Here is a 24,748-nt window from a genome sequence, read left to right as displayed (position 1 = left end):
TATCAAACAAAAGCCTTGACTTCAGCTATTTCTCAGCAATTTCGAACAAAAAAGAATTTGTAGACCTAATACTTACCGAAAAACTTGCGAAACCAAAAGCACTTGTAAAAACGATATTTGGGTAATGGTAAGTAGCCTGTCAGATCGGTTGATCACAAACTTAGCTGAAACGCTTTGGACTGGTTGAAGCAGAATCAGAAACTCTTGGAAAATTCACATAATACATTTCACATTTATTGTGTCACTCGTTTCATTGGAAAAAAAAATTAATGTGTATACGTGGCTTCGACAATGCTGCCCTCTTTTTGTTTACCGATTTTAGGAAAAATATAGGACCACTCAACTTGGCTATATAGGATTTTACATAGGTTGCATGTTGTGGAAACTTTTGCAAAGAATGCAGCTAAAACAATTTTTAGATACTTTTAGTGGTTGCCATGCAACAAGCGAATGAACTGCAAAATGTCAGAATGACTTTTAAAAGCTAAAAGTTTGTAATGTAATAGTATTGCGAGGGAGTCAGGATAGTGAATTGAAGATTGTTGTAACATAAAGTTCATAAACTGAAACATATGATGGTGGATGTAGTATGTTAGTGTCATGAAATAGAAGCTGCTATACATAACAATATTTGTAGTGGAAATGTCTCCTTGTCAAAATTTGGCTTAAATGTAAACAGTAGAAACATTCATTTAAAGCTAACTTATCAATTTACTGAACCGATCGTGTCAGATAATGATCTGGTATTTAATTTAAAAAACAAATTTACTTTTTTTTTGCTACAGGCTTACTTATTTGCAAAGTATTTTGTTTACAACTGGATAAACTCCAAGACATACCCATACTACTTCCTAGCATATCTGTTTGCTACTAGAATGTTTAAAAAATGTATTTTGTGTTCTCTACATAACACCTTATAATGGGCTAATTTTATTACTTTTTCAATATTTGTACTTAGATTAGAAGCAGAATGGCCGGTCAGATGAAGCTTATATACTTCGATGCCAAAGGAAGAGCTGAAGTTACTAGACTTTTGTTTAAACTGGCAGGAAGAGACTTTATTGACTGCAGATTGACAAAGGAAGAATGGGCAGTATTCAAGCCATGTGGGTATATTCTACCTACTCCAGTAAACTTACTATAAACATCACGCATACCCAGTTTATACATGCTGTCATGTTATGTATTTGTTGAATTCTCTGTTTTACTTAAAGTGCAAATGTTACTTGAATGACAAAGACATCTAATAAGCAGAAGATGTTACTTGATATAGCTGATATGTTCACAATAGACATCAATGATGAGTTAAACTTGTCTTTCAGCTACACCAAAAGGACAACTCCCAGTTCTAGAAGTTGATGGAAAGATGATATGTGAAAGTTATGCAATAGCCAGATATGTTGCCAGAGAACTGAGTAAGTGTCACATAACATTAAGTTGATCACAGAAATACTATCCTGTTAAATTGACCTCTCCTATCAAAATCTCATCTACTCTCCTGTTAATATACATCCCATAGTTTACTAGTTATTCCTCTGATGCCCTCCTTGTCATTTTCAGATCTGTATGGGTCTAGTAACTGGGAAGCTGCTGTAGTTGATATGATTGTCGACAGCTGTTCAGGAATCTTTGAACAAGCTGTTCATGTATACTTTGCAAAAACTGAAGAAGAGAAGGTAACTCCAAAACGGCTAACTTTAGTTCATGATCACCATATGTCTAGTGATTTGCAAGTGCGTACATGAAGTCTTATGCAGCTACTATACGTTACTGACAAGTAAATGCTGTTATTTAGGCAGAGGCTGTCAAAAAAGCAACCAAAGTTTTGCAGTCTACAGAAAAACTTACTGCCAAATTGAAGAAAGGAAAATTTATTCTTGGAGATGAAGTAAGTTAACCCTTCAACTAATTAAGCGTAAGATATCCATGTTCGTTGAAGAGCTGCCAAAGTACAAGCAGCTTACTAACCCTGTTTCTTATTGTAAAAATACTTTTGTAATATTATGTGCTTATAAATATTGGCAATATTCATTGTTTAATTTTCGTTTGTATACGTGATATGTATTTAAATTGTTAATCTTTGATATAGAATAAATTTGTAACACCTGTACTGATGTAACAAAGGTCTTTTGTAATGCTGTAGTTTTAGACTATCTTTTATATGAATAAGTTGTACAGGTACAAAAGTATAGCAGCAAAAACTAGCTCTTATAGGGATAACAACAATTGAAAGAATGAGTTGTTTAAGGTATTCTTTTATGCGAAACACAAAAACTTAAAACAAAAAATATAACAAACTTAATATCTCCGTTTTTGTAATTGATGTATTACCAGCAAACATAAATTGATTAAAATCCTTTATATCCTAACAATAAAAGGGCTTATAAAATAAATATGTTTTATTCTAATTAATTAAATTTGTTTTAATTTATAACATGAGCTGTCTACCAAGCTTGTATATAATTGGTTTTTAACACAGCTTCATGAGATCAAGAGTGTTTCAAATTCTTCTGAGTTAATGTTCTCTTATATTGAACCGATTTTTTATGTTATAAACTTTGTTTATACCATTTTCTATGAATTTCAGCTAAACACAAGGTAGGTACACTTAACATTATGTACGAAAAATTACTAATCATAATTAATATGTAATAGTATACTAGTTTAAAATTATTATATTATTACACATTGTTGTACAGGCATCATTGGCTGAGACTACTTTATACTCCGTCATTGAAGTTCTCCAGGAGCTGCTAAAAGATCTAAAAATGGATGAGTATCCTACAATCTCTGAACTGATAAAGAATTATACAGAAATACCTGCAGTAGCTGATTGGCTCAAGACAAGACCTGATAATAAGTAGAACTCAGCACAAACATTATGTATGTTGAAGTAAAGATGGGAAGACTTTAGTTTAGTCACTAGTAGACTTCTGTTATACTGAATTACTGTAAACTAGTAACTAGTAACTGCTGGTTGAATGGCTAGAGTTATAGACTTGTGTGTAATTCTAACATATTTTTCATCTCTGTCTGTAAGTCCATGCTGTTGTTAGAAGTTCCACATTGAAAGATTGTTATCAAAACCTTATATAATTCAACATGAATTTATATTACAAATAAAGCAAAAATGTTATCTGAAACTATTGGAATTAGTTATTTCCATTACTAAGATTGTATAATTTTATTCATTTGTATACACACTATCACATGTGTTTACTTTTTGAGCTAATGCGATTTCTTTGAGCACAGCAAGCTGTACAATGTGATTGCATAAACATACATAATTCAACTTACTGTAGTGGAAGCATTCCCATCTCATGACTTCCAGTCCTAAACTTCTAGACTTCAGAACGTTCCTAGACTTTCAAGTGCGCTAAACCACTATGCACACTCATAGGATGACACAAAGGCAACTTGCTATTCACCGTATTCAAATTTAGTCATAATGAAGGAGGTCAGATAACACAAGTGAATTTCTGTTTCATCTATCACATTCCTGGCACCCTTTGCTGATCATAGATTTTGTCAAAAGGAGTTACTGATGTGATCATATGAGAGGCCAGTCTGCTGAACAATGTCTAGCTAGAGATGAAAATTTCATGTGAACAATTACTTAACATGCGAGAGCCAAAGTTACGCTGACTCAACAACCCAAGCTATATAAAACTATGTCTGACCTTTGTCTTGGGTCCCTAAAGAGGTTCTCTCACAACTTTTCTCCTATTACCACAGCTTTAGCTAAATGGTGTTTGCAGTAAGCCTCTAAGTGTCTGAATTGTATCTGCAGACTTAGGCTGTTGTGTACCAAAGTTAGTCTGTGAGAGATCGATAGGGGAGTTTGTCTTTAAATAATTATGGTCGATTTGTGTGAAAATTTACTGTCTTCTTCTTATAACCAGACTATCACTGCATGAGTTGTATCACCCATATTCGGTGGTTCTCACATCACACTACACGTTATATTGTTTATAATGCACAATAAACAACTGTTAGCTTATCTGATCGATGCTGACCCAAGAATAAACTAACAAACAAACACAGGCCTAACTAAGGAATTTTATTGCACTAGTGAGTCTGCTACGAGAATAAGCAGCAGTGTTTCCTGCACCTCAAACTTTTACAAAAAATATAATAATATTTAATTTAATAGATTGTACGAGTGATAGTTGGTTAAAATTTCAGCATCTTTACTAAAAGTCTGATCTATTAGTCAGAACCCCTCATCTGACATAACGATGGTTAGAATTCTGTTTTCATCTATATATATATATTTCTCAATTTTTATCCGTCTGTACATCTGTTTGTCTATTTATACATCTGTACTTTCGCCTGTTCAACTGTAGCAATAAAGTTTTAAGAATGAGATATTCGCTCCGCACTAGGTTTGAAATCATCACCTCCTGTTCGGCAGACATCCATCTATTCAATACACTACAGTGCCCAACTAGCCATACCATGGAATAAATTTGGCACATACATGGAATACTTGCCAATCTTTCATGGCTTCACGTTAAACACTGCAGCTAGCATTATGCGTAAAGCCATACCAGAGGAAAAATCTGTAAAACCATACCTGAAAAAAACTCTGTGAAGCCATACCAGAAGTAAAATTCATGCCTATAAGTGAAGAAAAATGTGTAAACTCGTATAGCCAACAAGACTATTGCAATCAGTATAGATCTGTGGTAGGCTGTGCAGCCAGGAGGGTATTAATTACACCTAAATAAACACAGTAAACATAAATAGCCCAGTACACAGAAATAAACAAACACATTGATTTAAAATTTAGAATGGTAAATGTTGATGATGAATATGTTGATTGAAAGTGAATTTTCCGTACAAAAACTGTTTTATTACCCGTGCAACGCCGAGCATTTAGTTAGTTTTAAAGATAATATAAAATTACTTGATATACTTGAGCCAAGTACTAGTAGGTCTATAAATATACTGAGATAGTACATAGAGTCTAAGAGGGAGTGAAGTATCAAACTTACATAGGAGGATAACACATGATCAAAGATCTTGCTGTTCTTTTGCTGACGGAGATTTTCATTGCAAATTTAATATGTTGACAGCAATAGAATTTCACTCCGCTAATAGAAATCTAATTGTCAGAAAGGAAAAATGAGCATTATGAAGTATTGCATGTATATAAATATTTAAAATTATACCTTACTGGGTGTGTGATGCTTTTAGTTGAAATAGAGAAATTGCTTAAAGTGTTCCAAAGGCTCAAAGTACCCTTTCAGTTTATTGTTTAATATAAACATTCATATTGAATTATATAAATGTTGACAACAATCTTTTATTGTGGATCCCCTAACCACAACATTGACTCACAGACAGAGATTGCCAAATTAAATATGTTGACAGCAATAGCATTTCACTCAGCTAATAGCAATCTAACTGTTAGAAAGGAAAAAAGGAAATTTATACCTTACTGGAAGTGTGACACTTTTAGTTGAAATAGATAAACTGCCTAAAGTGTTCCAAAGGCTCAAAGTTCTCTTTCAGTTTATTGTTTAAAATAAACATTCATATTGAATTACATGTATATAAAGTATATATATATATCGTTGATAACAGTCTTTCATTGTGAAACTCCTAACAACAACATGGAATTACAGACAGAGATGAGAAATATCATGAGATAACAAATCAGTCTATAACTCTTGCCAGTCAACCAGTTGTTACTAGTTCACAGTATATCAGTATAACAGAAGTCTACTAGGGACTAAACTAAAGTTTCCCATCTTTATTTCAACATCTATAATGATTGTGCTGAGTTCTACTTATTATCAGGTCTTGTCTTAAGCCAATCAGCTACTGCAGGTATTTCTATATAATTCTTTATCAGTTCAGAGATGGTTGGATACTCATCCATTTTTAGATCTTTTTGCAGCTCCTGGAGCAGCTCGATGATGGAGTACAACGCAGTGTCAGCCAATGATGCCTGTAATAACAACATATAATAACTAAAACTAATATTTATATATATTAACTTTCCGTAATACTAACATGCTAAATGCGCCTTCATTATTTTTACATAAGGCTAGGATTAGAAAGTGACAAAAACGTAAATTATCTTTTCAACTTGGTGAAAGCAGAGCAGAAAATTCTGTGTGACAGCCATCTGGAATCAACGGTTTCAATCTATATGTAGGATATGTATAAAAAATTATAAAAAGTTTTCACTCCTCCAATTGTGTTATACAACAAGCAGCTCTAATAAACTCAAGTGTGTCAATCCACAAAAGTACATTTAAGTTCTTAGACAATATTACTAACATGAATATAGAGAATGTATGATCAACTCAACTCTTTTTTTCACAATGTTATGATGATGACTAATTATATACAACTAATTTCATACCGACACAATATTAATCTTAGCAATTTTTGAAAGTTTGTTATTTATCATTATTCTGTAAACGCTTATCATAGCTACTTTAAAAACCCAATTTTTGCTCATGATAAATCCTTTTAAATAATAATGTACGAAGCGTTTTATAAGAAGTAGTTTTCAATACTTTAGTTTTGCACCTGTACAAATGATTGACAAAATGATAATTTAAAAATTATCACACTAAAAATAACATTTTATTACATCAGTACAAGGGCTGCAATATTATTTTATATCCAAAGTTTAATATTTTAAATACATATTAAATCCACATATTCAAAATAAATTAATTAAGAAATATTACCAATACTTATTTACGGGTAACTTACTTCATCTCCAAGGATAAATTTTCCTTTTTTCAGCTGAACAGCAAGTTTCTCTGTAGACTGCAGAACTTCAGCTGTTTTTTTGACAGCCTCCACCTGAATAACAACATTTACTTGTTAATAACGTGTCATATTTGTAACAGCTACATATAATTTCATTTAAGCTTTTGCAAATCAATAGACATACGGTGATCACGAACTCAAGTTAGCTGTTTTGGAATTACCTTCTCTTCTTCAGTTTTTGCTAAGTACACATGAACAGCTTGTTCAAAAATTCCTGAACAGCTGTCGACAATCATATCTACTACAGCAGCTTCCCAGTTACTGGATCCATACAAATCTAAAAAAGGAGGGAATCACAGGGATAACTAGTAAACTATGTGATGTATATTAACAGGAGAGTAGATGAGACTGTGATAAGAGAGGTCAATTTAACAGCAGTGTTAATCCTGTCATGAACTTAGTGTTATGTTACACTTACTCAGCTCTCTGGCAACATATCTGGCTATTGCATTACTTTCACATATCATCTTTCCATCAACTTCTAAAACTGGGAGTTGTTCCTTCGGTGTAGCTAAAACATAGCATGAATCCAACATTGACGTCTATTATAAACACATCAGCTATATCAAATAACACCTTCTGCTTGTTAAATGCCTTTATCACTCAAGTAGTATTTGTGTTATAAATGGAACAGAGAATCCATCATAACTTAACCACAAATGCATAACATGACAGAATGTATACACTGGGTATGTGTGATGTTTCTAATAAGTTTACTGGAGTAGGTAGAATATACTCACATGGCTTGAATTCTGCCCATTCTTCCTTTGTCAATCTGCAGTCAATAAAGTCTTTTCCTGCCAGTTTAAACAAAAGTCTAGTAGCTTCAGCTCTTCCTTTGCCACCAAAGTACGTAAGTTTCATCTGACTGGCCATTTTCCTTCTGACTAGCATAAAGTATGCAATACGAGTAAATAATATATTCGCCTCTACAAAATCGGAAGCAATGAAAAACGATAGACATACCAAACATTTCAACTCCAGATCGATAAACGATCATTCAAGAATAGTTTATTTTTAGATACGTTCAACTTAAAACCGAAAACTTGTCAAATAGGCTACTAGGGGATTGAGGGAAAGTCTGCTAATATTTTGTGAACTTCATTTCAAATCTCTATCTGGTTCACTCGGTCCAAGTCTGGCCACAGTGTGAGTTACAAGTATAAATCAATATGGTTCACATAAGTCAATAAGCTGAACATATGGCAAGCGCCATACAATCCACTAAGCAAAAAGTGACACAAAAATGTAACAAATGATAAATCTGCACTCACCGTACTCGCTATTTTTCAAATAATGCTTGAAATATGAAGGATAAACTTCTAATAATGAACATATAAGATGCTCCCAGCTTATATAGTTTAGGGTAGAACTGTGTGGCAACCAATCACGTGTTTAAGCTGTGTTCAGTAGGGCGTTACATACGAAGGTACTACGGTATGTGTGTGTGTGTGTGTGTGTGTGTGTGTGTGTGTGTGTGTGTGTGTGTGTGTGTGTGTGTGTGTGTGTGTGTGTGTGTGTGTGTGTGTGTGTGTGTGTGTGTGTGTGTGTGTGTGTGTGTGTGTGTGTGTGTGTGTGTGTGTGTGTGTGTGTGTGTGTGTGTGTGTGTGCGTGAACTTGTAAATGCATGCAATTGGGGACTCACACCGGAATTTAACAGACAAATTGGGGACGTTCGGAAATTGGGGACGTCCCCAATCTTTTAACCCCTTTTTTCTTATAAAAAACTAAAAAATATATAGTTTAATCCAACTCCCGACAAAATCTGAGCACTGTCCCCAATTGCCTGCATTTGTACGAGAACATCTGTGAGTGTGGGTGTGTGAAAAAATATGTAAGTCCCCATAAAGTTTGTTAAATTCTCACACACATTTGACTTGTTTCCATTTGTTAGTAGGCAAATATTTTCGGAGTTTTCTTCTCATAGAAACTTTTTACCTAACAATTGGGGACATTATATCTTATTGGGGAGCTAATTTCTACCTTGTAAAAACTCACAATATTTGCGAGTTTCTACAAGAATGAAATTACAAGAGATGAAAACTCACAATATTTGTGAGTGAAAAGTCACAATATTTGTGAGTTTTTTATAATGTAGCTTCGGAAGCAAATTGAGCGTTTACACTATTTTTGAACTTATGTTTAGCTAAAGGCTATATTTGCTCTTCTGCATTACAAATGTATTTTGTAGTTTAGCATTTGCAAAGTTTTTTTTACATTATAATGTATTTGGTCAGCAGTTATACACGCTCAGCAGACATTTGAAAGTGGGTCTCGTTTGCTTCCTTCAATAGTTCAGGCCTTTAATAATCCTTGAGAGCTCTTGTACTTTTTCAAATATTCTCACATATGCATCCTTCTTCACTTATTAGCTTTCATTTTAGTATGGTTGTAGTTTATATGCAATTAAAAAAAATTGCGCTTTATTATTCAAAAGATTTGTTTTAATTCATTACGTACATTTCTTACATAAGTTATAGCTGCATAAAATCTCAGGTTAATTTCACATAGTCTTAAAAAACTTTCGTTGCTACTAAAAGATCAGAGTCAATTACAAAGATTGACAAGGTAGTATATATTTTGAGAATGAAATAGCTAGATGGAAAATTCTGCAATACATTTATCGCTCCTCATTGAAAATACTTATAGTTGTTTTAGAAAAAATATATATTTCATCAAGTTTATATTGAGTATGTTGACAATACCAATCTTTTTATCTAAAGCTTGATTGTAATTTAACTCCTATGTCCCTATGCTTGCTTTTTATGTATGGCTTGAAAACAATGGAATTATACAAGTTTCAAGTTTAATCAATTGCGGTTATCAATGTGCAAAACTAAGCAGCAGTGCCAACATTTAATGAATATATTTAATTATTTTTGGCTTTTGGATTTTTGAAAAAGTGCTTGCCATCACCTCACTTGTTCTTTTTACTTTTGTTTATAATAGTTAACTCATGCTGACGCAATGTAAATATGTTGATGACTGGCATTGCTAGCAGTATAAAACGAGATACGGCAACAAAATTAATTCAGTAACGTAATTAAATTTGTTGTCTGTTTATGCCAATCGCTAATGGCCTAATGCTGAGTTATCCTTTGTACATCATACATGTGTAGAATTAATAGTTCCTAAAAGTAAATTAAAAAAGTGTCATAATATGTATATTTATTACTCAACAAAGATTTCATAGACAACTATGGAACTTTTGAACTGAGTTTGAAGTAGAAATGAAGTCATGCATAACTTTTAATAGCATAATTATGAAAGTGTGCACTTGAAATTGCACATGAAATTGTCCACCGAGCACATGAAATTGGCAAAAAGTTAAGTATACAAAGTTTTTTTGTATACTCGCAAACAATAAAAAGATTTTTTGGGGTGTTAAATGGGTATGAAATACTGAACGCAAAAAATCATCGACATGAATGATTTTTTTAATGTTTATTACTACTTCGTTCATGGGAATGCAAAAGATAAAAAATTTTTTAATTTTATTGTAGTATTCATCATATATAATTTTAGCTGGATTTCAGTAATGTATATGTGTAAGAGCCTAATACGGTTCAGTGAATGCATGAAACTTTGTTTGCTATACGATACAAAGCCAAATGCGCTTAGCTAACGTCTCAACAAATAAGCAATGCATACTGAAAATCTATATATAAATATCAGCGTCTTTTTGTCTTTTATTGTATGTTTATTTATAACAAGTATGCATTGTTTTAACATAACAATGCATAACTTACATGACTCTCTCATAAGCTTGATTGATATGCTAAGCAAGAATATTGCAATCAGTAGAGAGCTGTAGTAGGACTGAAACAGGCACAGTATGAATTACACAAATATATAAACAGTACACAGAAATAAATGCAGTACGCAGAAATAAAACAAAGCTTTATTTAAAAACGTCATTTTTATTACCCATGCAAAATCGGGCAATCTGCTTGTTTTATATAAAGCAAGAGAGGCTGCTACCTATTTGTAAAAATTCACAACAATAAAAAATCTAAAGAAGTTAGACCAATATAAAAAAAAACATTTTTTATAATTAAAACACAAAATGAAACCAAAAATTCTGTTGATCACCAAAAAAAAACCAAGTAGTAGATCTATTTGTAGTATTTGTAAATCTATAGTAGATGCTATTATTAATTTTGTTCCTAAAACTTTGCAATTATTTTTTATAGATTGCATTGTAACAAACTAATTTTAAATATCAATAGCGATAGGGCAATAATTTAATTATGGTGCTATTGTTATTGTGATTCCTAATTTGAAGTAAACAGTATTATGAGAATTATTCTATAGCTGGCCATTGACTACTTCTGTTAGAAAGCTTACCTACATTTTAATGTTTGAAAAACTGACTTTTTAACTTTTTGTTGGTCACAGTTGATTGTTTTTTTAATAGTTACTTTAAAAAACTCTCACAGCATTGGTAAAATTTTCGTGCTATCTGAGATTTATTTGAGCCAACGTGTTATCGCTTCTCAACCTTTGCCTGTCATACATTTAGCCTGTAGTGTCTTGCTTATGATTATGTAACATCGCAGAACCACAAGTTAATTATAGAGAACAAAGAAACTTATTCAGTACTGCTGGTCATCTGTAATAACAAGATTATAACATTGGATGCTTTACACACCAAATCAAAGACAAATAAGATGTTTACTTCCATAAAATTTGTGCTCAATAGCATATACAATTTACAAATATTCAATGAGTTTATTATTTTCCATTTACTCCATTTTATAATATTCTATTGGCACAAGGCTTTATTGTTAATTAAAAACCAAGCAGATGCAGTGAGTGAGACATGTTTTTAATAAAATAGTAGCTTGTAAATTTCACAGACACTGCAAATAATTTGTCAATAATTTACCTAGGCGCGGGATTTTGAACTTCCTTTGCAATATCACCCAGTTAGCCTCAAACAGAACAAATTGTATTTGTTTTGTATTATTGATACTCATGTTCACGTTCACTTTAAATCACATGGTTTTTACTATGCCAATCTTTTTAAGAAAATGCGTACTTATTTGCCAATATAAATAGCTTTCAAAATGCATCAAATTACTGCTCAGGCGCCAAAGAGTAATGTTATATGTTTTAAATAGAGAAAATAAAGTGAACCACCTGTAATAATCAAGCCGGATCATATTTGCAAAATATTACATCTGAATTGATGTTGCACACAAAGATCACTGTTGTCATAAACTATACAGACATAGATCAATGTTGTCAAATATTTCACATGGAAACATCCTATTTGACATTCGCAAGAATTTTTTATAGATTGCAGTGTAGCAAACTAATTTTAGATATCAATAGTGCAATAATTTACTTATTGTTCTATTGTTATTGTGATTGCTAATTTGAACTAATCAGTTTTATGAGAATTATTTTATAACTGGTCATTGACAACTTGGGTTGTAAATTTTATCTACAGTTTCAATGTTTGGAAAACCCATTTAAATGTACTTTGTGTTACTGATAGTTGCTCTTTTTTCCATAATTACTCTGAAAATGTCTCACGGCATTAGTGAAATTTTGATGCTGTTTGCGATTTGTCTGACCCAACATGTTATCGCTTCTCAATCTTTGCCTGTCATACCTTGAGCCTGTAGTGTCTTGCTTATGATTATGTAATATCAAAGAAGCAGGAGTTAAATCTGGAGAACAAAGAAACTTATTCAGTACTGCTGGTCATATACAATAACAAGATTATAACATTCGATGCTTTATACACCAATCAAAGACAAATCAAATGTTTACTCTCATAAAGTTTGCTCTTGCTAGCATATACAATTTACAAATATTCGATGAATTTAGTATTTTCTGTCTACTTTGCTCTACAATATTTTATTCTGCGCAAAGCTTTATGGTTAGCTAAAATGCAATCAGACTCAGCAAGTGAGACATGTTGTAAATGCTATGGTGGTTTCAAAATCTCCAGACACTGCAAATAGTTTTTAAGAATCTACCCAGGTGCCAGGTTTTAAACTTTATTTGCAACATCACCTAGCTAGCCTCAAACAGGAAATATTACATTTGTTTTGGATTAATGATAGTCATGCTCACGTTCATTTCAGATCACATGATTTTCACTAAGCCCATTTTTTAAGGAAATGCGTACATATTTGCCTATCTAAACAGCTTTCGCAGTGCATCAAATCACTGCATAGTTTCCAAAGAGTTATCACATGCGTCTTAAATAGAAAAAATAAAATGAACAAAAGCTAACAATCAACACAAATCATATTTTTAAAATGTTTCATCTAAATTGATGTTGTTCCCATAGACTACTATTATCATACGCTATACTGACATAGGGCAATATTGTCAAATGATTTATTTGATAACATTATGAAAAACAACCTGTAATATGGAACACAAATTAATTCTTTAATCAGACTATCGAATTTAAAAAGAGTTGAACAGTTATATTTTAAAACAAATATGAAGGATCTTTCTTATGAAACCTTTTTCAATTTCTCAAGAGAAATTTATTATTTTGACAATTTATATGCAATTTAACCATAAGCAACTTATACCAGAAGAAAATTATGATAGACAATAGAATTATATCACCTCCAACTATGGAAGGCTTGAAGTCATGTATTTACTGATTTGCTTTAGTTTTTAATTTAAATCGCAATTGGAAAAATATTTTAAACTCAAAATGCATGATTCTCAAGGTTGATTGTTGGAATATCACACTCACAAAGTTTTTTTCTTTTGCATCACATTAGATAGTTCGGTTGATGTAACGGCTTGCACAGCAAGAACTCTAATAGTGAGCGATTATTGCTAAGTTGTTTTCTAGTGCCAATGTTTTTCTAATAATTTTTGTTTAATATCCGTCGTTTTGGTATACTTTCAGTGTTGTTAGAGAATCTCCTGAACCAAGTAAATATTATTATTTTCCACTTATTTTCTGCTAAACATTAAGCAGCAAGGGCCCGGGTAATCATGATGCAACATCAAACAGCAACAAGATCTATTAATAGAACAAAGCAAGTTATGCAATACGGTTACTCGCAGGCAATAATAAGATTATATGGTTTGCGGCTTTTACACAGTCTCTCATCCAGAGAAGAAATTTGTTCTCTTAAGATATGCTCTCCATAACATACTACACTGAAAAATATTTAACAGTTTTAATTACAATGCTAATTTTATATGAAGCAAGAGAGGCTGATAATTGCTTATAAAATTCACAATAATAAAAGGTCTGCAGGAATGATACCAATTTGCAAAAATATTTCGGAAAATTTAGATACAAAATTAAACAAAAACTTGTGTTGAGCACCAATAATTACCAACTGGTAGATCCCTTGTTGAAAATTCGCAAAAGCACACTTGCAAAATTGCCTGAAGATCTTTGTCAACTGTTTTTATTACTGCTGACAAAGTTATTACTTTTGGTCTTTTATTCAAGGAAGCTCACGAGCCAAAATTCCTGTTTTGTCAATTTGTAATTTTATTTAAAAAACTACGCAAGCCTTTTTAGAAATTGCATTGTAACAAAATAATTTTAGATAGCAATAGCAATAGTGCAATAACCTACTTATTGTTCTATTGGGATCGCTAATTTGAACTAACCTTTTTTTTAGAAATATTCTATAGCTGGCCGTTGACTACTTTTGTTGGAAAGCTTACATATAGTTTTAAAGATTGGAAAACTCATCTCACTTTACTCTGCGTAGCTCATACATGTATATAGCCACCCCTTTTTATTAATAATTGCTTTGAAAAAGTCTCGCAGCATTGATAAACTTTCTGCGCTGTTTGAGATTTTTCTGAGCCAACATGTTTATCACTGTTGAAACTTTGCCTGTCATACATTGAACATGTCGTGTTCTGCTTATGATTATGTAATATTGAAGTAGCACCAATTAAACTCCGAGAACAAAGAAACTTATTCAATACTGCAATCAGTAAAATTCAGTACTGCTCATGCACAATAACAAGATTATAACATTTTATGCTTGTACACTACATCAAAGACAAATAAGATCCTAAACTCTCATAAAGTTTGTGCTCAATAGCGTATACACTTTTCAAATATTCAATGAATTTAATATTTTCTGTCTATTCCATTCTATAATATCCTATTCTGTGCAAGGATTTATGGTTAGCTAGAAACAAAGCAGATTCAGTGAGTAAGACATGTTGTTAATAAAATGGTTGCTTGTAAATCTCACATACACTGCAAATAATTTGTCAAGATTCTACCTAGGCGCAAGATTTTAAACTTTATTTGCAACATCAGATAGTCATGCTCACTTCTATTATATATCACATGGTTTCCACTATGCCCATTTTTTAAAGACATGCGTACATATTTGCCAATCTAAACAGCTTTCACGATCCATCAACTTACTGCACAATTGCCAAAGAGTTATGCCACGCGTCTTGAATCAAAAAAGTAAAGTGAACAACAGTTAACGGTAACGACGAATCACCTTTTCAAAATATTTCATATTATTAGTTGTTGCTCACATAGATGATTATCATCATAAACAATACTGACTTAGGAAAACATGGCCGAAGGTTTCACACTGAAATGTTATACTTAAAATTTTATTAAATACTTAAAGAATTTGATAGTTACTGTCTATTTTTATTTTTAAAAACTTCAATATGAATTAAAAGCCAAACAGGCATAGCAAGTGAAATGTGTTTGAAAGGTTGTATTCTGTTTCACAGGTTCTGAAAATAATCTGGCAAATATCTACTTAGTAGACAGCAATTCACCTTTAGTTGCAATATTGTCTTTTAGCTGTACACAAATTATATTATATTTGTATTGCATTAGTGTTGTTGTCTTGTTTACGTGTGCCAATTATAGGCTCAATAGTTTCTATCATGCTAATATTTGAAACAAATAAATATATTTTATTACACCCAATAATTTTCGTACAAGATTTAGTAAAAATCCCAAACTAATAGGTTATATGGCATACACACCCATGATAATAATTCCGAAACCGAAATGAGGATATGTGTTCAATGAATTTTTTACGGATGAAAGTATAATTAATTAATTCATCAATATTCTAAAAGTAATGGTTGTATTTTAATGAATGGTTTTGATAATATTCGTAGTTATTGAAATAGCATTGAGAAATTTTATGACTGTATGTACAGTTATGATATTTGCTTTATGTTTTCAAACCAATGGCCATACAAGCAAATGTTCATGCACTGATATTTTTACCATCAATTTGGGAAAATTTTATTACAAATGTTTTGAGATTGGTGGCGACTAATTCTGCTCTTATAATCATTGTGTAATGTTCGAAACTAATGGTTGTAATATAATAAGTATTTGTTGGGGTATTCGTCTTTCCAAATTAGAAATATTTTATTCTTTGTCATCAAATGTAACAACAAACTGAAGGAAACTTTTTATAACATCCTTGATATGAATTAATACTATGCATGCACCAGTAAATTTTGACAATTATTTCAAACCAATGGTTAAAAGGTTATGCAAACTCGTGGTTATATTGGAACCCTCAAATTAGCAACAACATAGCACAATGGCGTTGATATGCTATATCACTCAAACTGCTTTTGTAATAATTGCTCAATATCCCCGAGCAAATGGTTAAAAAATCATACACGCTTTGTGGAGATAATGGAGCAGGCATTAGGGACATTTTATTACATATGACTTCTACATATTTGTTTATACATATTTGTATGACTGTGAGCGGAGTTGCATCAATTGGCCAACTTCCCAGAATAGTTACATAATTATAAACACTGGTGATGGTATCTTAGCATCTATTTAAGGACATCTTGTCACAATAGCTATGAGATGCTTGATAACTGCGTGTAGATTGGTAATAATTGGTCAATGTTTCAAACTAATGGAAGCAATATCATTCACAGTTGCAATAATAGTTTTGCCACAAAATTGTTGAAATCTTCTCACACATTCGCTTTAAGATGGTTAACGAATAAGTGTGCACTTACAATTATAGATCAATTTTTTCAAGCTAACGTTTCAAATATAACAAAAACTTGCTGTGATATTTGTGCCATTAAATTAGAGAGATTTTACCACAGCCCAAATGCTTTGAAATGATTAGTGACTGTAAGTGAACTTACACAAAATTGTAAAGTCATATGCACATGTGATAATAGTTCTGTCATCAAATTGAGACATCTTGCCATGATGAATTTACATGGCTTAAAACTGTACATTCTTTTATCAGAATTGGTTAATGCGACCATACAAATGTTTAAAATAGCGTAAACATGTCTGAGATATTTGGCTGTCAAATTACGGCCATCTTACAGCAACAGTTTTTAGATTGTTCATGACTGTGAGTTCACACATAATAATTGTTCCATGTCCCCAAATTAATGATTAAAATATCATACACACCTGTGAGAATAATTTTACCATCAAATTGGGGACATATTGTTGCAATGGTGTTGACATTGTCTATGACTGACTGTGTTCTTTTGTTCTAATTGGTCAATGTGCTCAGAAAACTGTTTAAAAAAGCATATTTATTGGGGTTGATATTTTGGCATTAAAATTGGAACATCTAGCAGCAATGGTATTAATAATGATGATGACTGTGATTTCAAATAAAATAATCTGTCAACGTCCCCAAATCAATGGTTGAAATATCATACACACCTGTGAGAATGATTTTACCATCAAATTGGGGACATTTCGTTGCAATGGTGTTGACATATTCTATGACTGACTGTGTTGTTTTATTATAATTGGTCAATGTACTCGGGAAACTGCTTTAGAAGCATATTTACTGGGGTTGATATTTTGGCATTAAAATTGGAACATCTTGCAGCAATGGTATTATGAATGATGATGACTGTGATTTCAAATAAAATAATCAGTCAATGTCCCCAAATCAATGGTTAAAATATCATGCACACGTGTGAGAATAATTTTACCATCAAATTGGGGACATTTCGTTGCAATGGTGTTGACATATTCTATGACTGACTGTGTTGTTTTGTTATAATTGGTCAATGTACTCGGGAAACTGCTTTAGAAGCATATTTACTGGGGTTGATATTTTGGCATTAAAATTGGAACATCTAGCAGCAATGGTATTATGAATGATGATGACTGTGATATCAAATAAGATAACCAGTCAATGTCCCCAAATCAATGGTTAAAATATCATACACACGTGTGAGAATAATTTTACCATCAAATTGGGGACATGTCGTTGCAATGGTGTTGACATATTCTATGACTGACTGTGTTGTTTTGTTATAATTGGTCCATGTGCTCAGAAAACTGTTTAAAAAGCATATTTATTGGGGTTGATATTTTGGCATTAAAATTGGAACATCTTGCAGCAATGGTATTATGAATGATGATGACTGTGATTTCAAATAAAATGATCAGTCAATGTCCCCAAATCAATGGTTAAAATATCATACACACGTGTGAGAATAATTTTACCATCAAATTGGGGACATTTCATTGCAATGGTGTTGACATATTCTATGACTGACTGTGTTGTTTTATTATAATTGGTCAATGTACTCGGGAAACTGCTTTAGAAGCATATTTACTGGGGTTGATATTTTGGCATTAAAATTGGAACATCTAGCAGCAATGGTATTATGAATGATGATGACTGTGATTTCAAATAAAATAATCAGTCAATGTCCCCAAATCAATGGTTAAAATATCATACACACCTGTGAGAATAATTTTACCATCAAATTGGGGACATTTCGTTGCAATGGTGTTGACATATTCTATGACTGACTGTGTTGTTTTATTATAATTGGTCAATGTACTCGGGAAACTGCTTTAGAAGCATATTTACTGGGGTTGATATTTTGGCATTAGATTTGGAACATCTAGCAGCATTTTGGTATTAGGAATATTCATGACTGTTATATCAAATAAGATAACCAGTCAATGTCCCCAAATCTATGGTTAAAATATCATACATATGTGTGAGAATAATTTTACCATTAAATTGGGGACATATCGTTGCAATGGTGTTGACATATTCTATGACTGACTGTGTTGTTTTGTTATAATTGTTCCATGTCCCCAAATTAATGATTAAAATATCATACACACCTGTGAGAATAATTTTACCATCAAATTGGGGACATATTGTTGCAATGGTGTTGACATTGTCTATGACTGACTGTGTTCTTTTGTTCTAATTGGTCAATGTGCTCAGAAAACTGTTTAAAAAAGCATATTTATTGGGGTTGATATTTTGGCATTAAAATTGGAACATCTTGCAGCAATGGTATTATGAATGATGATGACTGTGATTTCAAATAAAATGATCAGTCAATGTCCCCAAATCAATGGTTAAAATATCATACACACGTGTGAGAATAATTTTACCATCAAATTGGGGACATTTCATTGCAATGGTGTTGACATATTCTATGACTGACTGTGTTGTTTTATTATAATTGGTCAATGTACTCGGGAAACTGCTTTAGAAGCATATTTACTGTGGTTGATATTTTGGCATTAAAATTGGAACATCTAGCAGCAATGGTATTATGAATGATGATGACTGTGATTTCAAATAAAATAATCAGTCAATGTCCCCAAATCAATGGTTAAAATATCATACACACCTGTGAGAATAATTTTACCATCAAATTGGGGACATTTCGTTGCAATGGTGTTGACATATTCTATGACTGACTGTGTTGTTTTATTATAATTGGTCAATGTACTCGGGAAACTGCTTTAGAAGCATATTTACTGGGGTTGATATTTTGGCATTAGATTTGGAACATCTAGCAGCATTTTGGTATTAGGAATATTCATGACTGTTATATCAAATAAGATAACCAGTCAATGTCCCCAAATCTATGGTTAAAATATCATACATATGTGTGAGAATAATTTTACCATCAAATTGGGGACATATCGTTGCAATGGTGTTGACATATTCTATGACTGACTGTGTTGTTTTGTTATAATTGGTCCATGTGCTCAGAAAACTGTTTAAAAAGCATATTTATTGGGGTTGATATTTTGGCATTAAAATTGGAACATCTTGCAGCAATGGTATTATGAATGATGATGACTGTGATTTCAAATAAAATAATCAGTCAATGTCTCCAAATCAGTGGTTAAAATATCATGCACACATGTGAGAATAATTTTACCATCAAATTGGGGACATTTCGTTGCAATGGTGTTGACATATTCTATGACTGACTGTGTTGTTTTATTATAATTGGTCAATGTACTCGGGAAACTGCTTTAGAAGCATATTTACTGGGGTTGATATTTTGGCATTAAAATTTTAACATCTAGCAGCAATGGTATTATGAATGATGATGACTGTGATATCAAATAAGATAACCAGTCAATGTCCCCAAATCAATGGTTAAAATATCATACACACGTGTGAGAATAATTTTACCATCAAATTGGGGACATATTGTTGCAATGGTGTTGACATATTCTATGACTGACTGTGTTGTTTTGTTCTAATTGGTCAATGTGCTCAGAAAACTGTTTAAAAAGCATATTTATTGGGGTTGATATTTTGGCATTAAAATTGGAACATCTAGCAGCAATGGTATTATGAATGATGATGACTGTGATTTCAAATAAAATAATCAGTCAATGTCCCCAAATCAATGGTTAAAATATCATACACACGTGTGAGAATAATTTTACCATCAAATTGGGGACATTTCGTTGCAATGGTGTTGACATATTCTATGACTGACTGACTGTGTTGTTTTATTATAATTGGTCAATGTACTCGGGAAACTGCTTTAGAAGCATATTTACTGGGGTTGATATTTTGGCATTAAAATTGGAACATCTAGCAGCAATGGTATTATGAATGATGATGACTGTGATTTCAAATAAAATAATCAGTCAATGTCCCCAAATCAATGGTTAAAATATCATACACACGTGTGAGAATAATTTTACCATCAAATTGGGGACATATCGCTGCAATGGTGTTGACATATTCTATGACTGACTGTGTTGTTTTGTTATAATTGGTCAATGTGCTCGGGAAACTGCTTTAGAAGCATATTTATTGGGGTTGCTATTTTGGCATTAAAATTGGAACATCTAGCAGCAATGGTATTATGAATGATGATGACTGTGATTTCAAATAAAATAATCAGTCAATGTCCCCAAATCAATGGTTAAAATATCATACACACGTGTGAAAATAATTTTACCATCAAATTGGGGACATATCGTTGCAATGGTGTTGACATATTCTATGACTGACTGTGTTGTTTTGTTATAATTGGTCAATGTGCTCGGGAAACTGCTTTAGAAGCATATTTTTGAGGTTGGTATTTTGGCATTAAATTTGGAACATCTTGCAGCAATGGTATTAGAAATATTCATGACTGTGATATCAAATAAGATAATCAGTCAATGTCTCCAAATGAATCGTTAAAAGATCATACACACTTGTGAGAATAATTTTACCATCAAATTTGGACATATCGTTGCAATGAGGTTGACATATTCTATGACTGACTGAGTTATTTTGTTATAATTGTTCAATGTGTTCAGGAAACTGCTTAAGAAGCATATTCATCGAGGTTGATATTTTGGCATTAAATTTGGAACATCTTGCAGCAATGGTATTAGGAATGATCTTAACTGTGATATAGAATAAGATAGTCAGTCAATGTCCCCAAATCAATGGTTAAAATATCGTACACACCTGTGAGAATAATTTTACCATCAAATTGGGGACATATTGTTGCAATGGTGTTGACATATTCTATGAATGACTGTGCTCTTTTGTTCTAATTGGTCAATGTGCTCAGGAAACTGCTTAATAAGAAGTATATTCATTGGGGTTTATACTCTGGCATTAAATTTGGAACATCTTGCAGCAATGGTATTAGGAATGATGATGACTGTGATATGAAATAAAATAATCAGTCAGTGTCCCCAAATCAATGGTAAAAATATCATACACACCTGCGATAATTTTTCTACAACCAATATAGGGATATCTTTTCTCAATAATATTTCTACTAATTTGTTAAACTAATGGTTACAAACTTGCTGATTAAAGTACCAAACATTCCCTTGTGCTCAAATTGCCCTCTAAATAGTTGAGGGTGAAAAGTACAGATTCCCTATTAGACTAGCATTGAGAGAATTTATGATATCGTGTGCACTTATAATAGTTGGTCAATTGTACCTAAATAATGAATATACTTGTATACTAATACAAAGACACTTTTGTTTTATGTTTACATCATACATCAGAAAAATTGTATGACAACATATTTGAGACTATTTTTGATGGTTTGCAGTTCCAATAACTGGCCAATTACTTCAAAAAACATTGACTGTAGTATCATACGTAATGTGGATGACGTACACGCCTTCAAATTGAACAAAGTTTATTTCAATAGTACCGAGATAGCTCAAATCAGTGTGTGCAGTGATAGTATTTATTTAACACTCCCAAGCTAATGGTTAAAATATTTAGCAAACTTTTGATCATATCTGCACTAAAAATTGAGTCAATCTTGTTATTAAACATTTGAATAGATTACAGTTAAATGTATGGCTTTTGCAAAGATGGGCAACTCAATATATTTTTAGGAAAATGTAATAGAAGGCAAATTTTTGGTACGGATAACACGATTTATTAAACATAAAGATATTTTTATAAGGTAAAGGTTTTTGGGCTTACATTAGGCATATTGGAGATACCAATGCTTCATTTCCAAAGCTTGATTCTAATATGTCTCCGTCTATGCTTGGCTTTTTATGCATGGCTTACAAACAAAGGAATTGCGCAAAAATTTAAATTAAAAGTGATAATCATCATGTGGAACCAAACAGAAAAGTACGACTAAAATTAACTATATCCAAATTTATTTGGCTTCCTGATTTTAAAAAATTACTCACATTTGCTGGCCTGGTTATTTTTACTTTTGTTTAAAAAAGTTAACTCATGATCGCGCAATGTAAATTTTCTGATGGCTGCTCTTGGTAGCGATAAAAATGAGATGTAGCAAAATACTTTATCGATTATAGTAATTAAATTTGTTGCCCAGATCTCAGGGCTTAAGAGTTCTATGAAAACTATGTTAAAATGTTTACCTTGAACATACTCGCGTTAAATGTTGAAAAGTAGTAAATCTAGATAGACATCAGCCTGCAACCTTGGCCTGGCTGTTTGCAATTCAAAACCTTAACTTGAACGGATCACCATAAATTCTGAGAAGCAATTGATTACACTGAATTTATTAATAAACATAAAAGTCTCAGGTCGATTCAACCTTTGCGCACCATACATGTGTAGAATTAGTACTTTAAATAGGTTTAATAAAGAACTATTAAACTTCTAAGTTGATATTTGAGGACAAAATTAAGTGATGGATAACTTTTACAACCACATTTACGAAAGTGTGGGAAGAATATCACATACCGACAACTCCAAAATGGTTGAAAAAAACAAAAATAAGATAGAGTTATCTTCTCTATGCAAAAGTCCCCGTTTATTAGATAAAAAATTCATACATGTGTGTGAGGTGAAGTCCCCAAAGTTAGTGTTAAATTCTCACGGGCTATAACTGAAAAACGGATAAGATGACAGCTCCAAAAATCAGTGCATTTGTAAACCCAACAAAAAATGTTTTAATATGTTGTTTTTTAAAGCTCTCAATGATAGATGAAAATTGTCCTCAAAGTGATGGTAAAAATATCGCGTCCCCAATTGCATGCGTTTACAAGACTGTGTGTGTGTGTGTGTGTGTGTGTGTGTGTGTGTGTGTGTGTGTGTGTGTGTGTGTGAACTTGTAAATGCATGCAATTGGGGACTCACACCAGAATTTAACAGACAAATTGGGGACGTTCGGAAATTGGGGACGTCCCCAATTTTTTAAACCCTTTTTTCTTATAAAAAACTAAAAAATATATAGTTTAATCCAACTCCCGACAAAATCTGAGCACTGTCCCCAATTACCTGCATTTGTACGAGAACATCTGTGAGTGTGGGTGTGTGTAAAAATATGTAAGTCCCCATTAAGTTTGTTAAATTCTTACACACATTTGACCTGTTTCCATTTGTGAGTAGGCAAATATTTTCGGAGTTTTCTTCTCATAGAAACTTTTTACCTAACAATTGGGGACATTATATCTTATTGGGGAGCTAATTTCTACCTTGTAAAAACTCACAATATTTGCGAGTTGCTACAAGAATGAAATTACAAGAGATGAAAACTCACAATATTTGTGAGTGAAAAGTCACAATATTTGTGAGTTTTTTTTTTAAATGTAGCTTCAGAAGCAAATTGAGCGTTTATACTATTTTTGAACTTATGTTTAGCTAAAGGCTATATTTGCTCTTCTGCATTACAAATGTATTTTGTAGTTTAGCATTTGCAGAGTTTTTTTTTACAATATAATGTATTTGGTCAGCAGTTATACACGCTCAGAAGACATTTGAAAGTGTGTCTCGTTTGCTTCCTTCAATAGTTCAGGCCTTTAATAATCCTTGAGAGCTCTTGTACTTTTTCAAATATTCTCACATATGCATCCTTCTTTACTTACTAGCTTTTATTTTTAATATGGTTGTAGTTTATACGCAATTAAAAAAAAATTGCGCTTTATTATTCAAAATATTTGTTTGAATTCATTACGTACATTTCTTACATAAGTTATAGCTGCATAAAATCTCAGGTTAATTTCACATAGCCTTAAGCATAAGATCTCTGTACATGTACTTTATTGACTTCAAATCTTGATCCATTGTATGACTTTGCAAGAACTTTACTACATCATCCTTCCTTGATATTTTTAGACTGAATAAAATATTAAAATAAAACATGTAGCCTCCAATGCTTTTTCTAACTCGTTTACATTTTTCCTATATCTATGAATAATAATGGTCAAAATTCTGATTTAAAATATATTTTAAAAGTTAACTTGAGTGTCTGATAA

The 24,748-nt window shown here is 32.1% G+C and overlaps 3 protein-coding genes across 5 annotated transcripts in view; 2 read left to right on the top strand and 1 right to left on the bottom strand.

The window, feature by feature from the left end:
- LOC137391205 (glutathione S-transferase 1-like) overlaps positions 1-3,071 on the top strand; it is a 37,944-nt gene extending 34,873 nt beyond the window's left edge. Inside the window, exons 4-6 of the mRNA XM_068077604.1 lie at positions 1,561-1,676; positions 1,796-1,888; positions 2,700-3,071. Of these exons, the coding sequence (XP_067933705.1) occupies positions 1,561-1,676; positions 1,796-1,888; positions 2,700-2,864 (374 nt within the window). The 3' untranslated portion in view covers positions 2,865-3,071. The remainder of the gene's footprint in view (positions 1-1,560; positions 1,677-1,795; positions 1,889-2,699) is intronic.
- LOC137391210 (probable glutathione S-transferase 7) overlaps positions 1-24,748 on the top strand; it is an 82,713-nt gene that overhangs the window by 1,033 nt on the left and 56,932 nt on the right. Inside the window, exons 2-3 of the mRNA XM_068077610.1 lie at positions 959-1,106; positions 1,323-1,415. Of these exons, the coding sequence (XP_067933711.1) occupies positions 971-1,106; positions 1,323-1,415 (229 nt within the window). The 5' untranslated portion in view covers positions 959-970. The remainder of the gene's footprint in view (positions 1-958; positions 1,107-1,322; positions 1,416-24,748) is intronic.
- LOC137391204 (glutathione S-transferase 1-like) lies at positions 5,224-8,181 on the bottom strand. Of its 3 annotated transcripts, none has more exons than XM_068077599.1 (6): positions 8,070-8,181; positions 7,536-7,682; positions 7,214-7,306; positions 6,957-7,072; positions 6,736-6,828; positions 5,224-5,956 (listed from the first exon to the last, which is right to left on the bottom strand). In XM_068077599.1, exons 2-6 carry the CDS (start codon positions 7,669-7,671, stop codon positions 5,792-5,794), a joined length of 603 nt encoding a protein of 200 aa, XP_067933700.1. In that variant the 5' UTR covers positions 7,672-7,682; positions 8,070-8,181; the 3' UTR covers positions 5,224-5,791. The 3 variants fall into 3 exon arrangements, with proteins under 3 accessions (XP_067933700.1, XP_067933701.1, XP_067933699.1); XM_068077600.1 differs by having other exon boundaries at positions 7,536-7,678; positions 8,070-8,172; XM_068077598.1 differs by lacking the exon at positions 8,070-8,181 and having other exon boundaries at positions 7,536-7,701.

This window comes from Watersipora subatra, chromosome 3 (assembly GCF_963576615.1).
Source record: "Watersipora subatra chromosome 3, tzWatSuba1.1, whole genome shotgun sequence".
In the NCBI taxonomy this organism is placed as follows: domain Eukaryota; kingdom Metazoa; phylum Bryozoa; class Gymnolaemata; order Cheilostomatida; family Watersiporidae; genus Watersipora; species Watersipora subatra.
This window is presented reverse-complemented; position numbering and strand designations above follow the sequence as displayed.